The following is a 17,524-nucleotide window of genomic DNA, read 5'->3' as shown; positions in this document are numbered from 1 at the left end:
TAGACTCAAGTGTTGCACATCAGAAGTTTTCCTGGAACTAATTTCACCACATTGTAAACCCAAGAGAACAGGGATTTACAAGAAAGGAAGATGTTGACAGGCTGCTATAGCCTATGTTGCTTTAGCAAATAAGAAAATGAATATAAATTAATGTCAGAAGCCAACAGATACTACAGAATTGCATTAGAAGTAAAACAATAAGCTTTCAGGGATTTTACTTTTAAGCTGTCAGGCTAAAATTGATTTATCTTTTAAGTGCTAATCCATACAAATTGAGATGCAAAAATAAAATACACTACTGGACCCAATTAAATCCTCCCTCCAGCTTTATTAACAAGCAAATCTTCCTTCCCCACCTTGCCTTGAGAAACAAAGTGTCTCGGTGTATCCAGAAGGGATAATCCATGCGATGCTCAAAAAAAATCCACTTCTAAAATATGATTCTCCTTTGTTGGTGTGAAGCTGGAGAGGCTCCAGTCCTGGATGTGTGGTCCAGAGCATGTGCAAACACGGTCAAGGTGAAGTAGCCAAGAAGTTATCCTGCAGTATGTGATGGGTTTGCCCATCTCTCGAGGATGGGGGTCCCAGTGCCCTGCAATGGCCTAGGACACCTTTGCACCCTTGAGCTGGCTGAGCAGCCACGGACAGGGACCAGCTCAGGCCTCTGGATTTCCCAAAATCTTCCTCTCTAAAAAAAGCAAGCCTGCCCAGTCACATAGTTCAGCCCTCACTGGAGCTGGAGCAGAAGACAAGGGCTTTCTCCCTGGCTCTGATCCAGGAGGACACCATCACATGCCTCATCCCCTCCCCAGGCCCAGGTCAGCTCACCTTCCTGAAACACTGATCCTCTAGCTCCTGAGGTTTCTAAAGCTTAAATCAATGTTTGCAAAGTCTTTGCAGCTGCTTGGATGAAAAGTGGTCTCACAGTGCAAATATCACCTCATTAACAAAGAGGTTTTGTGTCTCTTACAAGGCAGGTCTAGGGAAGGTTTATGGGAAAAAAATCACTAAAGTTCGAGTTCATTTTGCCTGTGAAACATGGGAAGAAGAAAATAAAGCTTCGTTGCTGGCTGCTTTTAATTGGGAAAGAAAATGATACACCAAAGACTTCAATTTCATAGGAACAGCACTATTTAAAAAGCCAGTTAAAGTATTTAGTAAGCAACAAAATTATTTTCCTCTCTGCAATTTTCAAGTCGGGGCAGGCTCCCATGCCAGTATTCCCTCTTGGCTTTCCCTAACTCACCCTCAAAGGTGCTGGAGTGCCTTTACTATTTCTTTCAAGTAAGGAAAAAGATGGTTTGCCCACCTGGTGTACTTTTATTTATGTGTTGCTGCACACAGAAGCAAGGACAAACTCAAGGTTCAAGTTGAACCTTCTTCATTTTGCTTTCCTCTTGCGACCTGTGCTTGTGAAAACCAGCTCACTGACTGCCAGGAACCCACCATGAAAGCCTGGTCAAGCATCTCCACTCTTCTTGGGAGGGGTGTGCAGAATTCCATGACCCATCCTGGCAAGGCCCAAAACCTCCAGCCGAGAAATGAGCCAAGGACAGCAAATCTGCCCGGAGTCACATTAAAAATGCTGAAAAAATTTGCTTTGAAGGAATTGGTGGAGTTGGTGGAGCTTTCTTTGGATGCTTTGGAGCTTCCCACTGCAATGGAAGTTTGGAAGATGGATTTGGTTTGAGCTGCTTGAGGTACATGTGTCCCTGTTCTGATGGAGACCAGGGATCCCTGCTTGCTCGTGGAGGGGTAGCAGAGGCCAGGTCAGCACCAGGCTTCCCCTTGAAGCTGGAGTTTCATGACACTACGACTTCCCAGGAGATCCTTCTCTCAAAGCAGCCAGGATGCCACCCCTGGCATGGCACAGCACTAGACTAACCAACTGACCCTGGGCAGACACCACAAGATGTGCAAACCTGAGGAAGCCGTCGGACACGCGCGGGGAAGGTGGTGCCAAGGAACATTCCACCTTGCACAGAGCACGTCATAGTATGTCAGGGCAGGGACTAAAACACAACTTCCACCTTTAGGAGGAATGTCCTGCTCAAAACCTGCTTTCATCAGCTCCCCTCTGCCTGGAGGCAGAGTGAACCTTTGCTGAATAAACAGCACTTCGGTATGAAGAATAAACTCTGAAGTCTCACAATCCATATTGTGCTGTAGCAGTGAGGATAATGAAAGAGCTGGTGATCTGGCAGAAAACAAACATCTACACAATTTTCTCAGCTGACTAACGGTATCCTCAAAAGGTTGTGCAAGGAGAACAAGAATCTTTGACACTCTCTGCAGAGCCAGCTGGGAATGGTCCCTCTCTTCCTGGTTTGGTACTGGAGCAGCTGATGATCAGGCTAACAAAATTGAGATGCCTCGTGCCAAAGCCTGAGTGAGTTTTTAGGGGTTGTTCCTAAAACCCCGAGAACCACGCACTGGATGCAGAGGACTCCAAGACCCTCTCATTCCTGTCCCAGCAACTAAACACCTGCTGCTGTGGCACCAAGTGTTTTCCATACCTACAGCGTGCTCTTCTCCTTTTTCTGTGTGTGTGTGTCTTCAATAAGATAATAAGCAAAATTTCAAGGATTAAGACAAAACTTCCCTCTGGGAGTTCAGCCTATCTGGGAGCGCAGGGCTGTCTCTCCAACCTCTGGCAAATCTTTCCTGACCAAACCACTGCTGAACCAGGGGCAGGCAAACAGCACAAACCAAAGACAAGTGTTTTTAAGGACTCCACTTCCATTAATACAGAACATACAGTAACAAAACAACATCTGCTGGGCTTCAGGAATATTTTTCCTGCGGGTTTTTATTGGCATGCCTTGCCTTTTTTTTTTTCCAAAACAGTGACGTATCTTTTCCTGCAAAATTTTAAAATAAAGTCCAAACTAACTACAAATCTCCGCATTCCTGGGCTTCCAAGATAAACTATCCTTTTTTGGCCTGGATACATGTTTCCACTTGAAAACGGAACCTGACTGGAAAGAAACAGGAGCCAAGCAAAGTGTCATCAGACTTCAGGCTGCACAAAGTGCCCTGGAAAAGCTGACACCGCCCTGTGAAATGGCAGTGTGAGAGTCTGGCTCTCTCTGCCTTCCAAGGACGCCCTCCATCCCATGGTGGATCCTTCAGCCCAAATTTCCTCTCCATAGGAGATCAAGACCCAAACCTGCACTCACCGGAGTGATGCTGGAGACCATCACCAACCCCTGAAGCTGTACAAATGTAAACACAAACACCCAGCCTGGGCTGCAGAAACAAGGTGCTCCAGAACCAGTTTCACAGTCGCTGAAGATTGAGAAAGAGACTCACCACTTCTTTGATTTCAACCTTGGGGCTGGGTTGCGGGGGATGAGGAAGAGGGCTCTCATGGGATGCATGTCGCACAGAGCTGCAATTTGCAAGAAGAGGCATTAAACACAGACATCCAACAGGGGAGACCTGAGTTTCCTCTGAGGCTACAAGACCTGCATGGCAGCTGAGAGCTGACATCCCCATCCAAGTGGTGTGTGTGTCCCCAGCAGTGGCAGGGAATGGCTGGGGACACCTGTGCTCCTGCAGCTCTGGGCCCTCAGCACCCACCCAGGCGCCAACAGTGACGGGCCTGGAGCACGGGGCAGCTGCACCATGTGCCACGATGCTCTGCTCTATTTACCTGCACTTACCAGTGTGCAAGGACAGCCCCGGGGTAATGCTGAGAGCCCTGGCAGGATGGCCTGTGCAGGTGCCCCAGGTGAACCCAGCATGTCACTGCCGGTGTCACCGCGGAGGTTGGTAAAACAGCAGCTCTGAGGAGCAGTGTTTTACCTGCTTCCAGTCCTCCACCCCTTCTTCATCTGCACTTTATTTGAGGAAACTGAGTCCCAGAGTGCTCAGGTAAGTCACACAGCACCACGTGCTCACTGCCTATCCTGTCTCCTAGGCCACGCTGCCCTGGCAGCTTTGTCCCCATGGATGCTGCGAGCTCCATCCCAGCGAGCCCAGGATGCTTGGGAAAACCTCGGCATGGTGTTTCTTGCACAGAACCGAGCGCTGGCTGGTGCTCAGCAAACCCCAGCACGTCACACCCCAGGGTCAATGAACACAGAGGGAATGACTCTACTTACGGGGAGCACCTTCTGCCATCTCGATGGCTGTTATCCCCAGAGACCACAAGTCGCTCTGTAAAAGAAAGCAGAGGGACATTTGTGACATAAGGGAGCACTGTCACAGCATCAGGCACCAGGTGAGGGGGAAGCAGGGCTCTTCCCAGCCCTGAGGGCTCAGTCCTGGGAGCTAGGTCCTCTGCAAGCCCCCAGACTCACATCTCAGACATTGCCTCATCCTCCTGCCATGTGCTGGAGTTTTAGAAGAGTCTCCCAACTCTGCTGTTTATGCCAAGATTTATTTCAAAACTTTCAAGGTATTTTTGGTGTGGGACACGGCCACCTTGCTGGCACCACTCCCAGCAGCCATGGTGGGGACACTGCCCAGGGACATGCTTATCCTGGATACCATATATAGGGTTGCTAAAGATTGACAATGCAGCACCTGCTGGAATGGGAACTGGACTCTGATCAACTCATCTCAAGGTGGAAGGGATGGACTCTGCCTTCCACCCTTCCTCCTGCAACTCCAGCTCTCACATCATGCTCTCCCTTCACTCTGCTCTGTGCCACGTCCCTGCAGTCCCACTTCAGCTTTCTCCTCTCCAGTTCAAGAGCTGCCCTTTCCAAACTGCCTCAAGCCTTTAAACCTGCCATTTAGTGACCAAATCCCAGAAAGGTTGTTTTTCCCAGTACAGAGTCCCAAAAGCTCAGCCAGAGCTGAAGGAAGCCTCTAGTAACCACAAGCACCTTTGCACATTCACCCTCCAAGAAAGACAACTTGGATTTTCAATTTGAAGGCACTTTTCCTCATTTTTGACTCAAGTTCTCCCTTAACAAATGCTGCCCTTGCTACACATCTTTGTACCTGCTTAAAAATTCTTTCTCAAATCTTATTTCCATCCCTTTCACAGTACAGTCTCATCCATTCTTTGTTTCTGGTCAGCTGGGATTTCTGCTGCATACTTAATTATCACAGTCTTTCCACATGATTCAGCACACATGACCCCTTCCCTCAGGGTTGCCACTGAACTCCTTCCAAATTCCTAATGTGTCTTTCCATATTGAGGTGCCCAGTATTATATGCAAGATGCCAAGTGATCTTAAAGCTGGAGCAATACAGAAAGGGATTATCACCTCTCTAAGTCTCCCAGAGAAAGCAGAAAACTCAGCGGGAAGCACACATTTTATAATGATCTCGAATTCAGGGGGGTTTTGTGTGGTTTTTATTTTTGAGGCTGAAAAGCTTTTCAGTCCATCCAGCAAAGATATGATGTGCTAATATATTTGCATTGCCTTGACTTGGGAAGGGAAGCAGGCTTCTTTCTCCCCCTCCTTTTGATTCTAAGCTTATTGACAAGATATCTCTAAAGAAAAAAGGAGGACTGGCTGGGGAAAAAAAATCAACAAATAACCTCAACAATCTGGGGGTTTTATTTGTTCTTTTTAAAAGTGGTTTATTTATGTGAGGAGGTATTTACTGCCTCCTTCCATAGATTACACAGGCATCTCTTTCTGGCTAAGAAAACAGTGAGATCAGAGGCTTTTTGTCCAACAGATTAAGCCTGTGAGGAGTCCTTTTTTCACCCTATAAATCTCATCTTTTGTATTCAGTATTTTAAGCCGGTCGGCTAAACCAGAGAGCATCTGATTTGCATCCCTTTTAAAAGGAATAATTATAATTTACATCCTCCCCCCCCTCAACTTCAAAGCAAGAGCATCAGGTGCAGGGATGTGATCCGGGGAAGGGACTAATGTCCAGTGGCTCCCAATTCCCCAGGAGCTCCGAGAGTGAGCGTGTCGGCAGCAATCAGCCTTCTGTTCCACACCCCCAGCCACAGGAAAATGGTCAATGCCAACTTCAGAGACGCTACAAGCATCTGATCCTGGGGGACAATGGAGGGATTCTGGTCCTGGAGCCTGTGCATCAGTCAACGGCATATTAAGTGCCCTAGTTATTCTGGCAAGAGGAAAATCCTCAGGGATTTCAGAGGGCAGAAAGCAGCCTATGAAGATATCAGTCCTTTTTTAAAAAAATAATAACAAAAAGCTGTGATGAACAAGAGTGTTGCACAGGCAGCTGGTGGTGGAGAAGTGGTGGGAGCAGCTAGAGTGGGGTGCAGCCCTGCCACGAAGCACTGCCATCAGCAGAGCTGAGGAAGTGCCTGTTGTAATTGGTTAATCAAAGAGTAATAAGTAATTGCAGATTAAGCTATTTCTACGTGTCCTTATCATTAATGATTTCTGTAACCCTGAGTCTGAACCCAGCCTGGAAAGCTGCTCTCTGGAAAAACATCAGTTCAAAAGTTGACTGATGCACTTAAATGGCTGCAATAGCAAAGCGTCGCTTGGTTACTTTAAAATCAGTCATCTCTCAAAAATGTCTCTGAATGATCAGTAATTGCACCCCAAATAGTCCCATGATAGTGGACTGTGGCACTGTTACACTGGAGTGTTCTGTTGCTAGAAAGCAGCCCACACCAGGGGGTCTCAAAGTCCTTTTTAAACATCATCTTGTAAAGTGACCTTTCAGCAACGTGCATGAACAGAGGTCCAGTGAGCTTTACATATGTCTGAGCTTTCCCCCCAGAGTTCATGTGTCAGTGACCTGCCCTCCTCTCTGGACATGCTCAGTGGACCTTAGGAGGTTTGCAGCTAGAAATTCAAGTTCTGGACAGTTCAAAAAACCAAGGCAAAAAAAGTCAAGGGATATTTCTACAGATGTGTGTCCAGAAATTTGTAGTAAGGCAGAAAAAGGATAAAATATATTAAGCTCTCCCTGCTTTAAACATCAGGCCTCACTGTTGTTTGAATGGGCAGGTGGGACTCCTAACACTCCTGCAGACCTGCTGCATGGCACAGGGCTCTGTGCCACATAATAACTCAGCAGTGATGTTGTGCTGCCATTGATCCAAAAATAAACTTCAAACGGACTAGAGAGACATGTAAAAAGTAGGTCAGCCCCCTAAATGTCTGATTGTGTGGCAGCCTTCAGATCTCCCTGCGAATATCAGCCTGCAGGCCAGAAGATATGATTTTGCCCTTTCTAAACCTGACCTGACTTCTCTCCAGAGTAAATAGAGCAAATACAGCATGTTTGACTGGAGTATTTAAAAACACACAGCACCAAAAAGCAGGGTAGCAGGTAGGAAGCCTCAGTCTGACACCTTTCTCAGCATGGGGAATGACTTCCTCACAGTAAATTTGGATACGTGAACAGCACAACAAATATTCACGTTGGACCTGCACTGGCATCTCAAAATCCCTCAGCCAGAAAGCAGGAGGAGACTGCGCTGCCTGTCAGTGTACTTTTTCAAAGCTGCAAGGATATACTAAATTCCTGAGTGAGAAGATGCTAGTTTAGGTACCTTGAAGTCGTAAGTGGCATCGGGATTTTCATCGCAGGCGATGACCTCGGGGGCCATCCAGTAAGGCGTTCCAATGAAGGTGTTTCTCCTGCCCACCGTCCTGTCCAGCTGAGCGCTGACACCAAAATCCACTGTGGATCAGAGACACAACGGGGCATTGTAAGGTCAGAGACGAACCTGAGCAACACTCTTCTGCTGAATGTAAAACATTGTGTTCATTCAGAACAACTCTGCACCGCCAGGAAAGAAAGATGCGGCCAGCGACATTCCTGTTTGATCTCTGCTGGGATCAACAGAGGTCAATCAAGGACAAACCTGATCATCTGATGTCCAGGTTTTCTGTGAAACCCTGTGCCTTTTCCTCCTTGCCAGGAGGCAATGAAAAGAAATCACAGCTCCTCATACTAATGAGAAACAGGGTTAGCAACATGAATAACCAACAGCCTTTGTTCTATGCTTGCTCATTTGAATTAAAGCCTGCCAAATATCGGTGGAAGCCTCATTTTTCTACCTAAATTCTTGCTGGAAATGGCAGAAATGCAAAAGACTTAAGGAACTAAGGGCCAAGGACACAGGCCCATAGGGAAATGTCAAGCAGAGAGCTGCAAAATGAAGCAAAAAATGATGAAATCAAACCAATGAGAGAACACTCTATGGTCCACTAAGTACACTTTGCACAACACAATGGCTGGAGATTTGCCCTAGAGAATTTCCCCTTGGAGGGGAATCTTCACCAGCATAAAGCCAAACGAGCTGGTGGTACCATCTGTTAAACTGGGATTTTATTCTGCTGTAAAGGGAGAGGAGAGGCATGGGAAAACAAGGCTTGCACCACACAGTTCCCAGTGTAAGGGATCTTCCATCACCATCATAAATTAAAAAGTGCAGAGGCAGCCTTAATAACATCGGTGCTGAACAACTAAGAATATGAGCCCATCATCTGTGCTGATCCATTGCCTTACATATGATCTTCACATGAATGCCTGCTCTTCTCCAGGGTGGTTAACACCACGTATTAAATTCAGAGTAGTTCTTGCAAATTAAGCTCTCTCCATCAGGTTAGTTTGGAAGAGGAGTCTGGATTATGTCACACTAAACTGAATGGATTATGATCCTGCAGGGCACTACTATGCAGCTGTAGCTGTAGGCAAACAGCCTTTGATAATGCTTGGTGATGCATACGGGGCAATTTTCAATCTGGGGCATGAAAAAATGGTCTTGGTTGCTTAACCTGTATTTGATGGCAGAGCTGTCTGAACAGTAACACCACTGCAAGTGCATCTTTGCACACAGAACTCGGCCATCAACCACCAGCAGTTTATGGCACAGCACTTGGTCCAACACCCAAGGTCATGTTATTGAGGCCAACACGACAAAAAACACAGAACAGCTCTTGGTACCCATCCCCTTTCTTCAGGTCATGTACAAGTCAGCTTTGCTGCTTCCCTCCAGCCAGCCCACTCGCAGTTTCCAAGAGCTCTTACCCACTCTTACCTAGTTTCACTTCTGCATTTTCCGTCAGCAATACATTCTGTCCCTTGATGTCTCGATGAATTACTTTGTGCTGGTGTAGATGACTCAAGCCCTGGAGAATTCAGAGAAAGGTTAGAGGAATCCAAGTTCAAAGCATGTTATTTTCTGACATTCCTCCTCAACCAACGAAACGAAACGAAAAGATCACAGTTGGAGTTAAGCACTCAAGAATGCTTTTGTTTATCACATGCTCCAAACACTGTCCTGTGTCCCATGCTGGGAGGACATGCCCGGTGAGGCCCAATGGGCTCTACGTCCCTCAGCGGGTGCTCCCCACTGCAGGGAACCACTGATCCTACAGGGATTAAACCCAACCTTTCAAGTTTCTGCAGGAACCCATATTAACCCAAATTCCTCCGTAGCTCTAGACATAATTTCCCCCATGTGCTCCCTTGCCTTAGGGAGCCATTTCTGCAGCATAAATAATAGAATGGGTTTGTCTCCTTTCTGTATTTCCATCATCCAGAAACTGAAGGAAACAATTCCCTTGTTATATCGGTCCAATAAACTGGATTTCAATACACTGAGACGCTTGTATTAAAAAAGCTACCATGCAAATACAAACGTTATAACTTGCACATATCCCTAATAGAGACATAGCTCAAATTAAAAGCCTGTCTCAAAGGCTAAAGGTAAACTAGCTTTGTTGTTCTGCTGGTTTATTAGCTCATTAATTTCCTTCTGCAACCTACATATTTATTTCATTCATTTATTATTTCAGTTTCAAAGTAACATCCACCTATATTGCCAGCTTAGGAAAAATATGGATTACTTCAAAAACTAATTTTGCATTAGGCTTACATTTCACATTAAACATTCATATTTGAGGAAGAAAAGAATCTCTGCTATCACTACTGGTAGTTATTAGTCATTTTACGCTCATTACCTTGGGAAAACACTGTGGAATAGATTATATCTGTATGGGAGTCCTTTTTTAGCCATGTTATACTTGGTTAGAGGCACCTTCGTGCATTGCAGGTAAAGCAAAAATTCCACTGAATTTCAATAAATCCTTTAACAGCGTGAGATTGAGCCTTCTGTTAGAATTACAACTGTCCATCAATGTCTGAACCAAGAGTGAACCACCTTCTGCAGCATGAAGGTGGGAGCCTTTCATCACCCAAAACCCTGTGGAGGTCACCCACCAACAGCCCCAACGCGCGGCCAAAATCAAGGGATGACACTCGATGGTGGCCCCGGGACATGAATCAGTGGCTGGGTTCTGACTCACTGCCAGGGACTATTTTAAGAAGTGGGCTCACGGGGCTCACACATTTAAAATAAGCCCAAGTAACTGTGGCCTCCTGGCACTGAAAGTAGTGTCCATACAACAGCTGATTTGTTACAGTGCCAGCATCTTCCGCACATCGTGTTGGTGTGGACAGTGGCATTCAGGATCAACAGAGAAGTGCTGTGTCACCTCTGGACACCCATGGCAGCCTAAGTGTCAGTCACATTTTTTCAGAGCAATCATTCTGCCTCATTTTCTTTCATAGAATCATGGAATAGTTTTGGTTGGAAAAGACCTTTAAGACCATCAAATTCAACTGTAACCCTGACACTGCCAAGCCCACCTCTAAACCATGTCCCTAAGAGCCGTATCCACACATTTTAAATCTCTCCAGGGATGGGGATCCATGACTTCCCTGGGCAGCTTGTTCCAATGCTTGACAACTCTTTCAATGAAGAAATTTTTGCTAAAACTTTCCTGGTGCTACTTGAGGCCATTTCCTTTCATCCTATCACGTGAGTGGCTCTGGTTTCTTACACACAAATATTTCTATTTTCTCTTGGACAGATGCTCCGTTCGCAGAGCAATAAGTTTTGATGTCAGGCAACCATTAAAATCCCATCATCTGACCTCAGCTGTGCAAAATGCAGGCAAGTCTTTGCTCAAGCTGCCATCTCCCAGTACATGAAACTCTGGCACGGCACATTTTAAGACATTTCATTCAAACATTTATACTGTGGGTATAAAAGCTGCAGCATCCTCATTAAAGCCAGAGACATGTGGATTTAATAAAACATAGGATGCTTTTTAATAATGCTTTTTTCCACAGACTTTATCAGTCCTCACCTGTTAACTAAAAATCTAATTCTAATGCAAATAAATCTTTGCCCTATTAATACCAAAAGGAAATTATATTTTTGTGGAAGGAAAAGGAGGGTTAAAATTCAGGGAACTAAGAGAGCTAAAGGGCATTAAACAGGGCTTATTTATTATGCATCATACAAGCACATGAATCATTCATGCCTGCAGGCACCACAGAGGCTCCAGCCCATGGCAGCACAGCATCCAAGAAGCCTGTGGAGCCAAAGGCTTTCTGTGTCCCCTGAGCACCAAGTGCCACATTCCAACAACCCCCAGCATTCAGCTCCCTCCAGACACGTACCCGTAAAATCTCTCTGCAGATGTAGGCGATCCACTCCTCCTTCAAGGTGTTCCCCTTCGTGTTCTTGATGAGGTCGGTGACGGAGCCTGCACCGCAGAACTCCATCACCAGCTGCCAAATGGAACAGAAATGCAATTAATGCAATGACACCAATAGCATCCCTGGGTCTGCCAGACCCCAGGGCAGGACCCTGATGCTGGCACCGCTGCTGTGGGGCCACGGTGGTGCTACGCAGAGCCATTGGGACATCACCTTGAACCTATCAGCTTACAATCCATCTGGGTTATAAAAACTAAACAATAACAGGCTGGCAGGCTTGAAAGGCTTGTTACTCTCCAGAAGGTTGGGAGCAAGAAGCAGGACTGTCCAGTGCTGAAAACCAGTGGAGGAGGCTGGAATCTCAAACCCCACCGCTACATACCCTGCTTTATACTTCTGATCAATATGTGTCAACAACAACAAAACTCTTCCTCTTGCATGTAAGTTCTCTGAAAATGCAAAAGCACCAAGATAAATGCTTGAAAGCTTCCTATAACCTTAGAAATCATGTGTACTTTTCAAACTATTTCTTTATTTTTTAACCAGAAGATCTTTGATTCTGATCATCTTTTTGAGCAGGAGACCTCCCTTGCAGGGAAAGTTGCCATTGCAGCTTCAGGCCTCCCGGGAGAGAGCTGGTGTCCAACTGCTCAGGTTGGTTCAAACTAGACTGACCACCACCACTTGTACACTTCCAAAGTGTCAGAATATCAAGTATAGGAGCACAGTGATCTAACTCAGACCAAACTTAACCTTGTCATTGAGCAACTGTGAAATAACTGTGTTACAAAAATAGCACGGGACGTGAGTCTGTCTCCCAGGGACATCACGGATCCCCAGGGCGTGCAGGAGCTGCCACTGTGCTCCAGAAAGCGAGCACAGCCCGTGTGTGCAACAAGCCTCCTCCAAGGCCTGTGCAACTGTTTCTCTCAGATGTGAAACCATGTTTTCCAATTAGATCTACATCTGCAAGATACTCCCTTGCAAGTGGTGCCTTGCCAGATTCTTCGATGTGCATGTTTAAAGCTTCTTATCACACGAACTTACACGGCATTTAACGTTCTCCAAGCAAGTGACATCACTTCATTAAAAGCACAAGCCAAGAGAAGAGAAACAGAAGAAGGGTTACTCCTAACCAAATTGCACAAACGCAGTGATTTAAGACTATCATAAATTATAATGATTATAAAATCCAGACACAGCACCGCCATAAAGCGTCAGGTTAAATAAAATACTCGAGCAGATTATACCTTAGTTGGCTTTGACCATGCTCCTATCTTTAGTTTTGATGTTAAGTTTCTTTTCTTTTCCTGAACTGACAGCTGAAAAATGCTTGGTTTATCCCTGTTCCATCAGGAAACTGGCTTCAAGAAATAGATGGATGACTGGCCAAAGTCTGCTCCGTGCAAAGGCAAGGAACACGCCTACAGCTCTTGCACCCCAGCGGGATCCAAGCCATCCAGATAGGTCACTGGGACACAGCCTAAGACATGGGTTACTCATTGCTCACTGAATGGGGAATAGTGGCACAACTGGTTTCAAAGTCACTTTCCCCTCTTTTTTCCCTTTGGATGATTGACACACGTTTCTGATTAAAGGAACATTTGGGATACCACAGCAGCAAGTTTGGAAAGGAAAACTCTGGAGAACTGAGCCAGCCACAAACGCTTCCCAATCTGAAATGCTGCCCTTTCCAGTCCTCTTCCATGGAAATTCATCCACAGGCTCTCACCAGGGTTTGGAGCAGGAAGAAGAGGCAGGGCATGCTACGATGTGTATGGCAATCATAATACTGAAAAGAAGATGGAAGAAATCCCATTAAAAGTACACAGTGCACCCATTAATTTGGCAGACTATCTTTGTGGAGCTGGCAGTTCGCTCAGCCCTCTACCCTGCCCTTGATTTCAACAGAGCAAAGATTAACTTTGCAGCAGGAGGGGAATAATACAGTCATCTGAGGTATCCCAAATCTGTGACTGTGCAATCTCCTGGAGATTAAAGAAAAAAAACAGAGAGAGGGGGAAAGAGAAACTCCCAGAGGGGGGTGTTTTCAACAGTGCTTTTTAAGAGCTGCATATTCCCATAACATCTGTAGGAAAATATTCAGCACTGGAAGATCTCTGTCAGCACCAGGAGGCTCCAGGTCCTGGGCAGGGGCCAAGGGGACTGAGCCGCGCTCACGAGCACTGCCCGAAAGCTCTGCCACGAGTTCTACAAGAAGACGAGCTGCAGAAAGATGACAAGGCTGTCTTGAGTATCCCTGTCCATGATGGAGAGCTGGTGGACACCCAATGTGAACAACTCCCACTCCCAGAGGGTTTGGATGGATTGGGAAGAAAGCTGGCTGCCCCGGTGCTTAGCCACACTGGGATCCCTTTATGCTCTTATGGTTTCCTTTGCTCCTCAGGTGGAAGGATGCTACAGAATTCCCAACAACAGCTCATACAATGCAGCATGCAATAGGAGGAACCACAGATGATGGCTAAGGAGTCACACCAACAGGAGAGACCTGACCCGCAGCACTGCGTGTCCTGCTTGGCAACAGTGCCCAAGAACGAAAAATGCACACTGGAGTGGGTACAGGAGGATGATCAGGTCTTCTCAGGGGACCTGAGGGCTTGTTCAGCCATCCAGAGGATGGATGGCTAAGGGATATGAATGTATACTGTCAACAGTATGAACAAGTAAGCACCAGAAAGGGAGTCAGATATGGGGATAGCATCAATTTATCAACACTCTATGGGTATATTTAATCTGGAAACCAACACTCTTCCAGGAGAAAAAGAAAAGTGAACAGAAGTTCCAGCTGATTTTATGGCAGAGCTTAATATACTCAGGAAAGGCTTCAAATGGCACTTGGATACTAAGACACTTTCTTGCCAGTCCCACGCCTCTAGGTGAGTGCTTTGCCCTCACACACTTGCATCATTACTGGTCTTCTTAAGGGCTGAAGTCATGATGGAGTAAGACAATAAACTGGAAATGCAGATTGAACTTTTATTAATCATAATTAAAATTATCATCAAGATGGGCTAAAGGTAAGATCATCTTCCAAAATTTAATTTGCAAGGCCATTTATTGAGGAAGTATTTTTAAATACAGTTCACCTAGCATTTACATAGCTCTTCATATCAGAGTGACAGCAAACTTCATAAGCAAGGCAAATTCAGAAGCTGCAGCTGTGTTCCGCTGTCTCATGATTTTTTTGTTTAAAGAGACTGCAGCTTTCAAATCAGCCACCACTTTCCCCAGTTTGGGAGTGGCCAGTAAGACCCCTGCTCCCACCACTCCTGTGTGTTACCTGGAAGGGCTCAAACCTGAGCACCTCCAGCACAGCAACCCCAAATCCAGCTGATGGTGAACTGCTCTAGTTTATCCAGAGGAACACCTCAAAATTAATCAAACCCTTTATTCCACAAACCAAATTCCTCAGCCCAGGCACAATTTGACTTCTTTTAAGTTACAGAAAATAAGCAGCATCCAAATGCTCTCACACGTTTTCCTCAACAAATGACTTGCCTGCCTGCACTTCCCTGCACATTGAGGCCAGCCAAGCAATCCATGTCCCCTGGGGAGGCAGCAGGCAGCTGCTGCCATGGGCCCTGAGCAGGCTGAAAGCTTTGGGTTAGGGATGGCAGCAAAAGGAGCCGGGCTCGCAGTCTTGCAGTGTTTACAGCACTGACACTGCTTTGAAAGGAGTGAGAATGAAATAGTGTTGGATTACTTTGCCAGACAGCAGCAGAAAGCTGCTCTGGTAACCCCAGGCTCTCGGTCAGGGGCCGGGGGAGCAGCTCCAATTCCCCCTCACTCCCCCGGGACTCCAGGGCTTGGAGGGGCTACAGAGAGATACGGCTCAACCAAAAAATGACCCCTCTCAAATGTCTCATGATCTAATGCAAAGTATCAGCAGCTGCCCAAAAATATTTTTCAGTGTATATAAGCAGATTAAGAAGAGCACTCCTCCCTGGAGCTGCACAGGTGCAACCCAGTGCTTTGACAGCTCGTGCTCCATTTTCAATATAGCCTCGCTGCCCCCATTTTTTGCTCTTCAGATCCAGACTCTGTTCACACCACCCTGCCACGATTCAATGGGTCCCTACGACTCCACACAGTGAAAAAGCACATTTCAACTATGCAGTGACAACCCTGAGTGCTGCACGGCTGCAGTGGTGCCACCCTGACTGAGGGGCTGTTCCCAAATCACCTTAATTCCTTTCTCCCCTCACATTGCCCCAGATTATCTGCTGCAGAGGACACCCTGGAGGCAACACCACTGTGCTTGCCACAAACAGGTATCTGGCAACCTGCCTATCAGCAATTTTCCCCCTCGGTGACAGATGCGGCTGCAGGCACAGGCAGGGTTGCCATGGCAGCCCATCCATCACAGCCAGCGCCGCTGGGACCGCGCCAGCGGGCCCTGCCCTGGGTGGGTTCTGCCCTGGGTGGGCTCTGCCCTGGGTGGGCTCTGCCCTGGGCTGCTGCCAGCCACTCTTCAGCCCCCACATCTGCACACCCCCCTCTGCCTGCTGCCCATGCCTGGCAGGGCTTCTCCAACCACGGTCTCAGTGCACCGTGGACGGCAAGGGCAGATGACAAGTACGTGGCTGAGTGGCACCTCCATGCCCTTGTGCATGTGCACAGGGTGTTAATGGATGGGGATCAAGCAGAGTGCTTGCAGTTTTCAGCAGTCCTCTGGGCAGGACAGAGGTCCTTCAGGATGGGGTCACCTCCCCCGTCCAGCTCACACTTCCTAATGAATGCCCCATCTCTCACCACTCAAAACAACCCCACCTCAAAATATCTCAGAACTGCACAGCCTGGTATCCCACAGCTTAGCTCTGAGATGAGCAAGAGGAATTTAATGAGTCTAACCCCAAGAAGCAGCAGTTGATTAACTGGATCCTCACAATTTCCCCAGTTTCTGCAGCCCACCCTTGCTCTGTCCCCTTCCTCCAGAGGCGCCCCCAGGCAGGACCCCCTTATCTCAGCTACAGATGGGCACAATCACCCTTGAAGGTCCACAGCACACCAGAAAGCAACATGTTACCCAACACAGGAATAAACCTACCTCCTATTTTTTCACTTCTTTTAAAATGTTCCATAAAGGTTGTCCCTATGAGTTTTACTTCCTTTTTTCCCCCTAATGTATCAGATTTGTGATGCATCTGCTAAAATACACTTCACGCAGTATTTTATTCCAGGAAAACTGGATTCTTTAGTAACCTCCTCTTTCAGGGCGAGTGGCTGCTGTGGAAAGGAGCAGCAGCACCGACAGACCTGCCCGGCAGAAGCGATGACAATACTTCATGTTGGAAGCCTGCCACGTTTCTGAGAGATCTTAATCTCCACTGAAAGAGTTCCCTATTTTTTATTTCCGTATCAGCCTCCTGGATGTCGATAAAAAGAATTACTTGGGCATTATCAGAAACCGTTTTATTTCAACAAAGGGCCAATGAAAAATAAACAAGCCTTTATCTGTGCAGCAGGACTGATAGAGTTCGAGGGAGTCCTAATTCAATCAGATCCCGAAACAACAGCTATTTAACGCAGCAGCACCAGCACACCTCTCCTCCACAGCTGGGGAGCTTTCCCTGGAATACCTCCACAAGACCCAGCATTGGGTATAGACTTAAAAAGCCCCTCACACCTCGGCGCAGGAAAAGTAGCTTTTGCGCAAATTTTTTTTACTAACCCATTAGAGAAGCCACAAAACTGAGAGGAGAGGTTGGGGTCTGGAAGGGAATTTAGATTATCTAGTCTGCCTTTGCCAGGGGGCAAGAACAAGCAGCACAGCTGGCTGATGAACACCTTCTCCCCTTGCACGATTGGGTGATCCACAGGGAAAAACCCAGGTTCTCCTCCAGACTTGGGGCACCTGAAGGTGATACAGCATGTAGAGCCGCCTCTAATGTGTCATGATGATGGGGATCGATGAAAGCATCATAGAATCACAGAATCACAGAATATCCTGAGTTGGAAGGGACCCACAAGGACCATCAAGTCTAACTCCTGGCCCTGCACAGGAAAACCCCAAGAATCCCACCATTTGCCAGAGAGTGTTGTCCAAACACTCCTTGAACTCTGTCAGGCTTGGTGCTGTGACCAC

The 17,524-nt window shown here is 46.8% G+C and overlaps 1 protein-coding gene across 10 annotated transcripts in view; it reads right to left on the bottom strand.

Annotated features, from left to right (window-relative positions):
* Nucleotides 1–17,524, bottom strand: part of TNIK (TRAF2 and NCK interacting kinase) — a 153,032-nt gene that overhangs the window by 49,988 nt on the left and 85,520 nt on the right. For all 10 annotated transcript variants that reach the window (XM_027724610.2, XM_027724608.2, XM_027724616.2 and 7 more), the window contains exons 5-9: nt 11,380–11,490; nt 8,948–9,038; nt 7,454–7,584; nt 4,107–4,161; nt 3,313–3,391 (exon numbers count right to left, since the gene is read on the bottom strand). In XM_027724610.2, the coding sequence (XP_027580411.1) occupies nt 3,313–3,391; nt 4,107–4,161; nt 7,454–7,584; nt 8,948–9,038; nt 11,380–11,490 (467 nt within the window). The remainder of the gene's footprint in view (nt 1–3,312; nt 3,392–4,106; nt 4,162–7,453; nt 7,585–8,947; nt 9,039–11,379; nt 11,491–17,524) is intronic.

This window comes from Pipra filicauda, unplaced genomic scaffold (genome assembly GCF_003945595.2).
Source record: "Pipra filicauda isolate LSUMZ 115617 unplaced genomic scaffold, ASM394559v2 scaffold9_size5747161_pilon, whole genome shotgun sequence".
NCBI classification, from domain to species: Eukaryota; Metazoa; Chordata; class Aves; order Passeriformes; family Pipridae; genus Pipra; species Pipra filicauda.
This window is presented reverse-complemented; position numbering and strand designations above follow the sequence as displayed.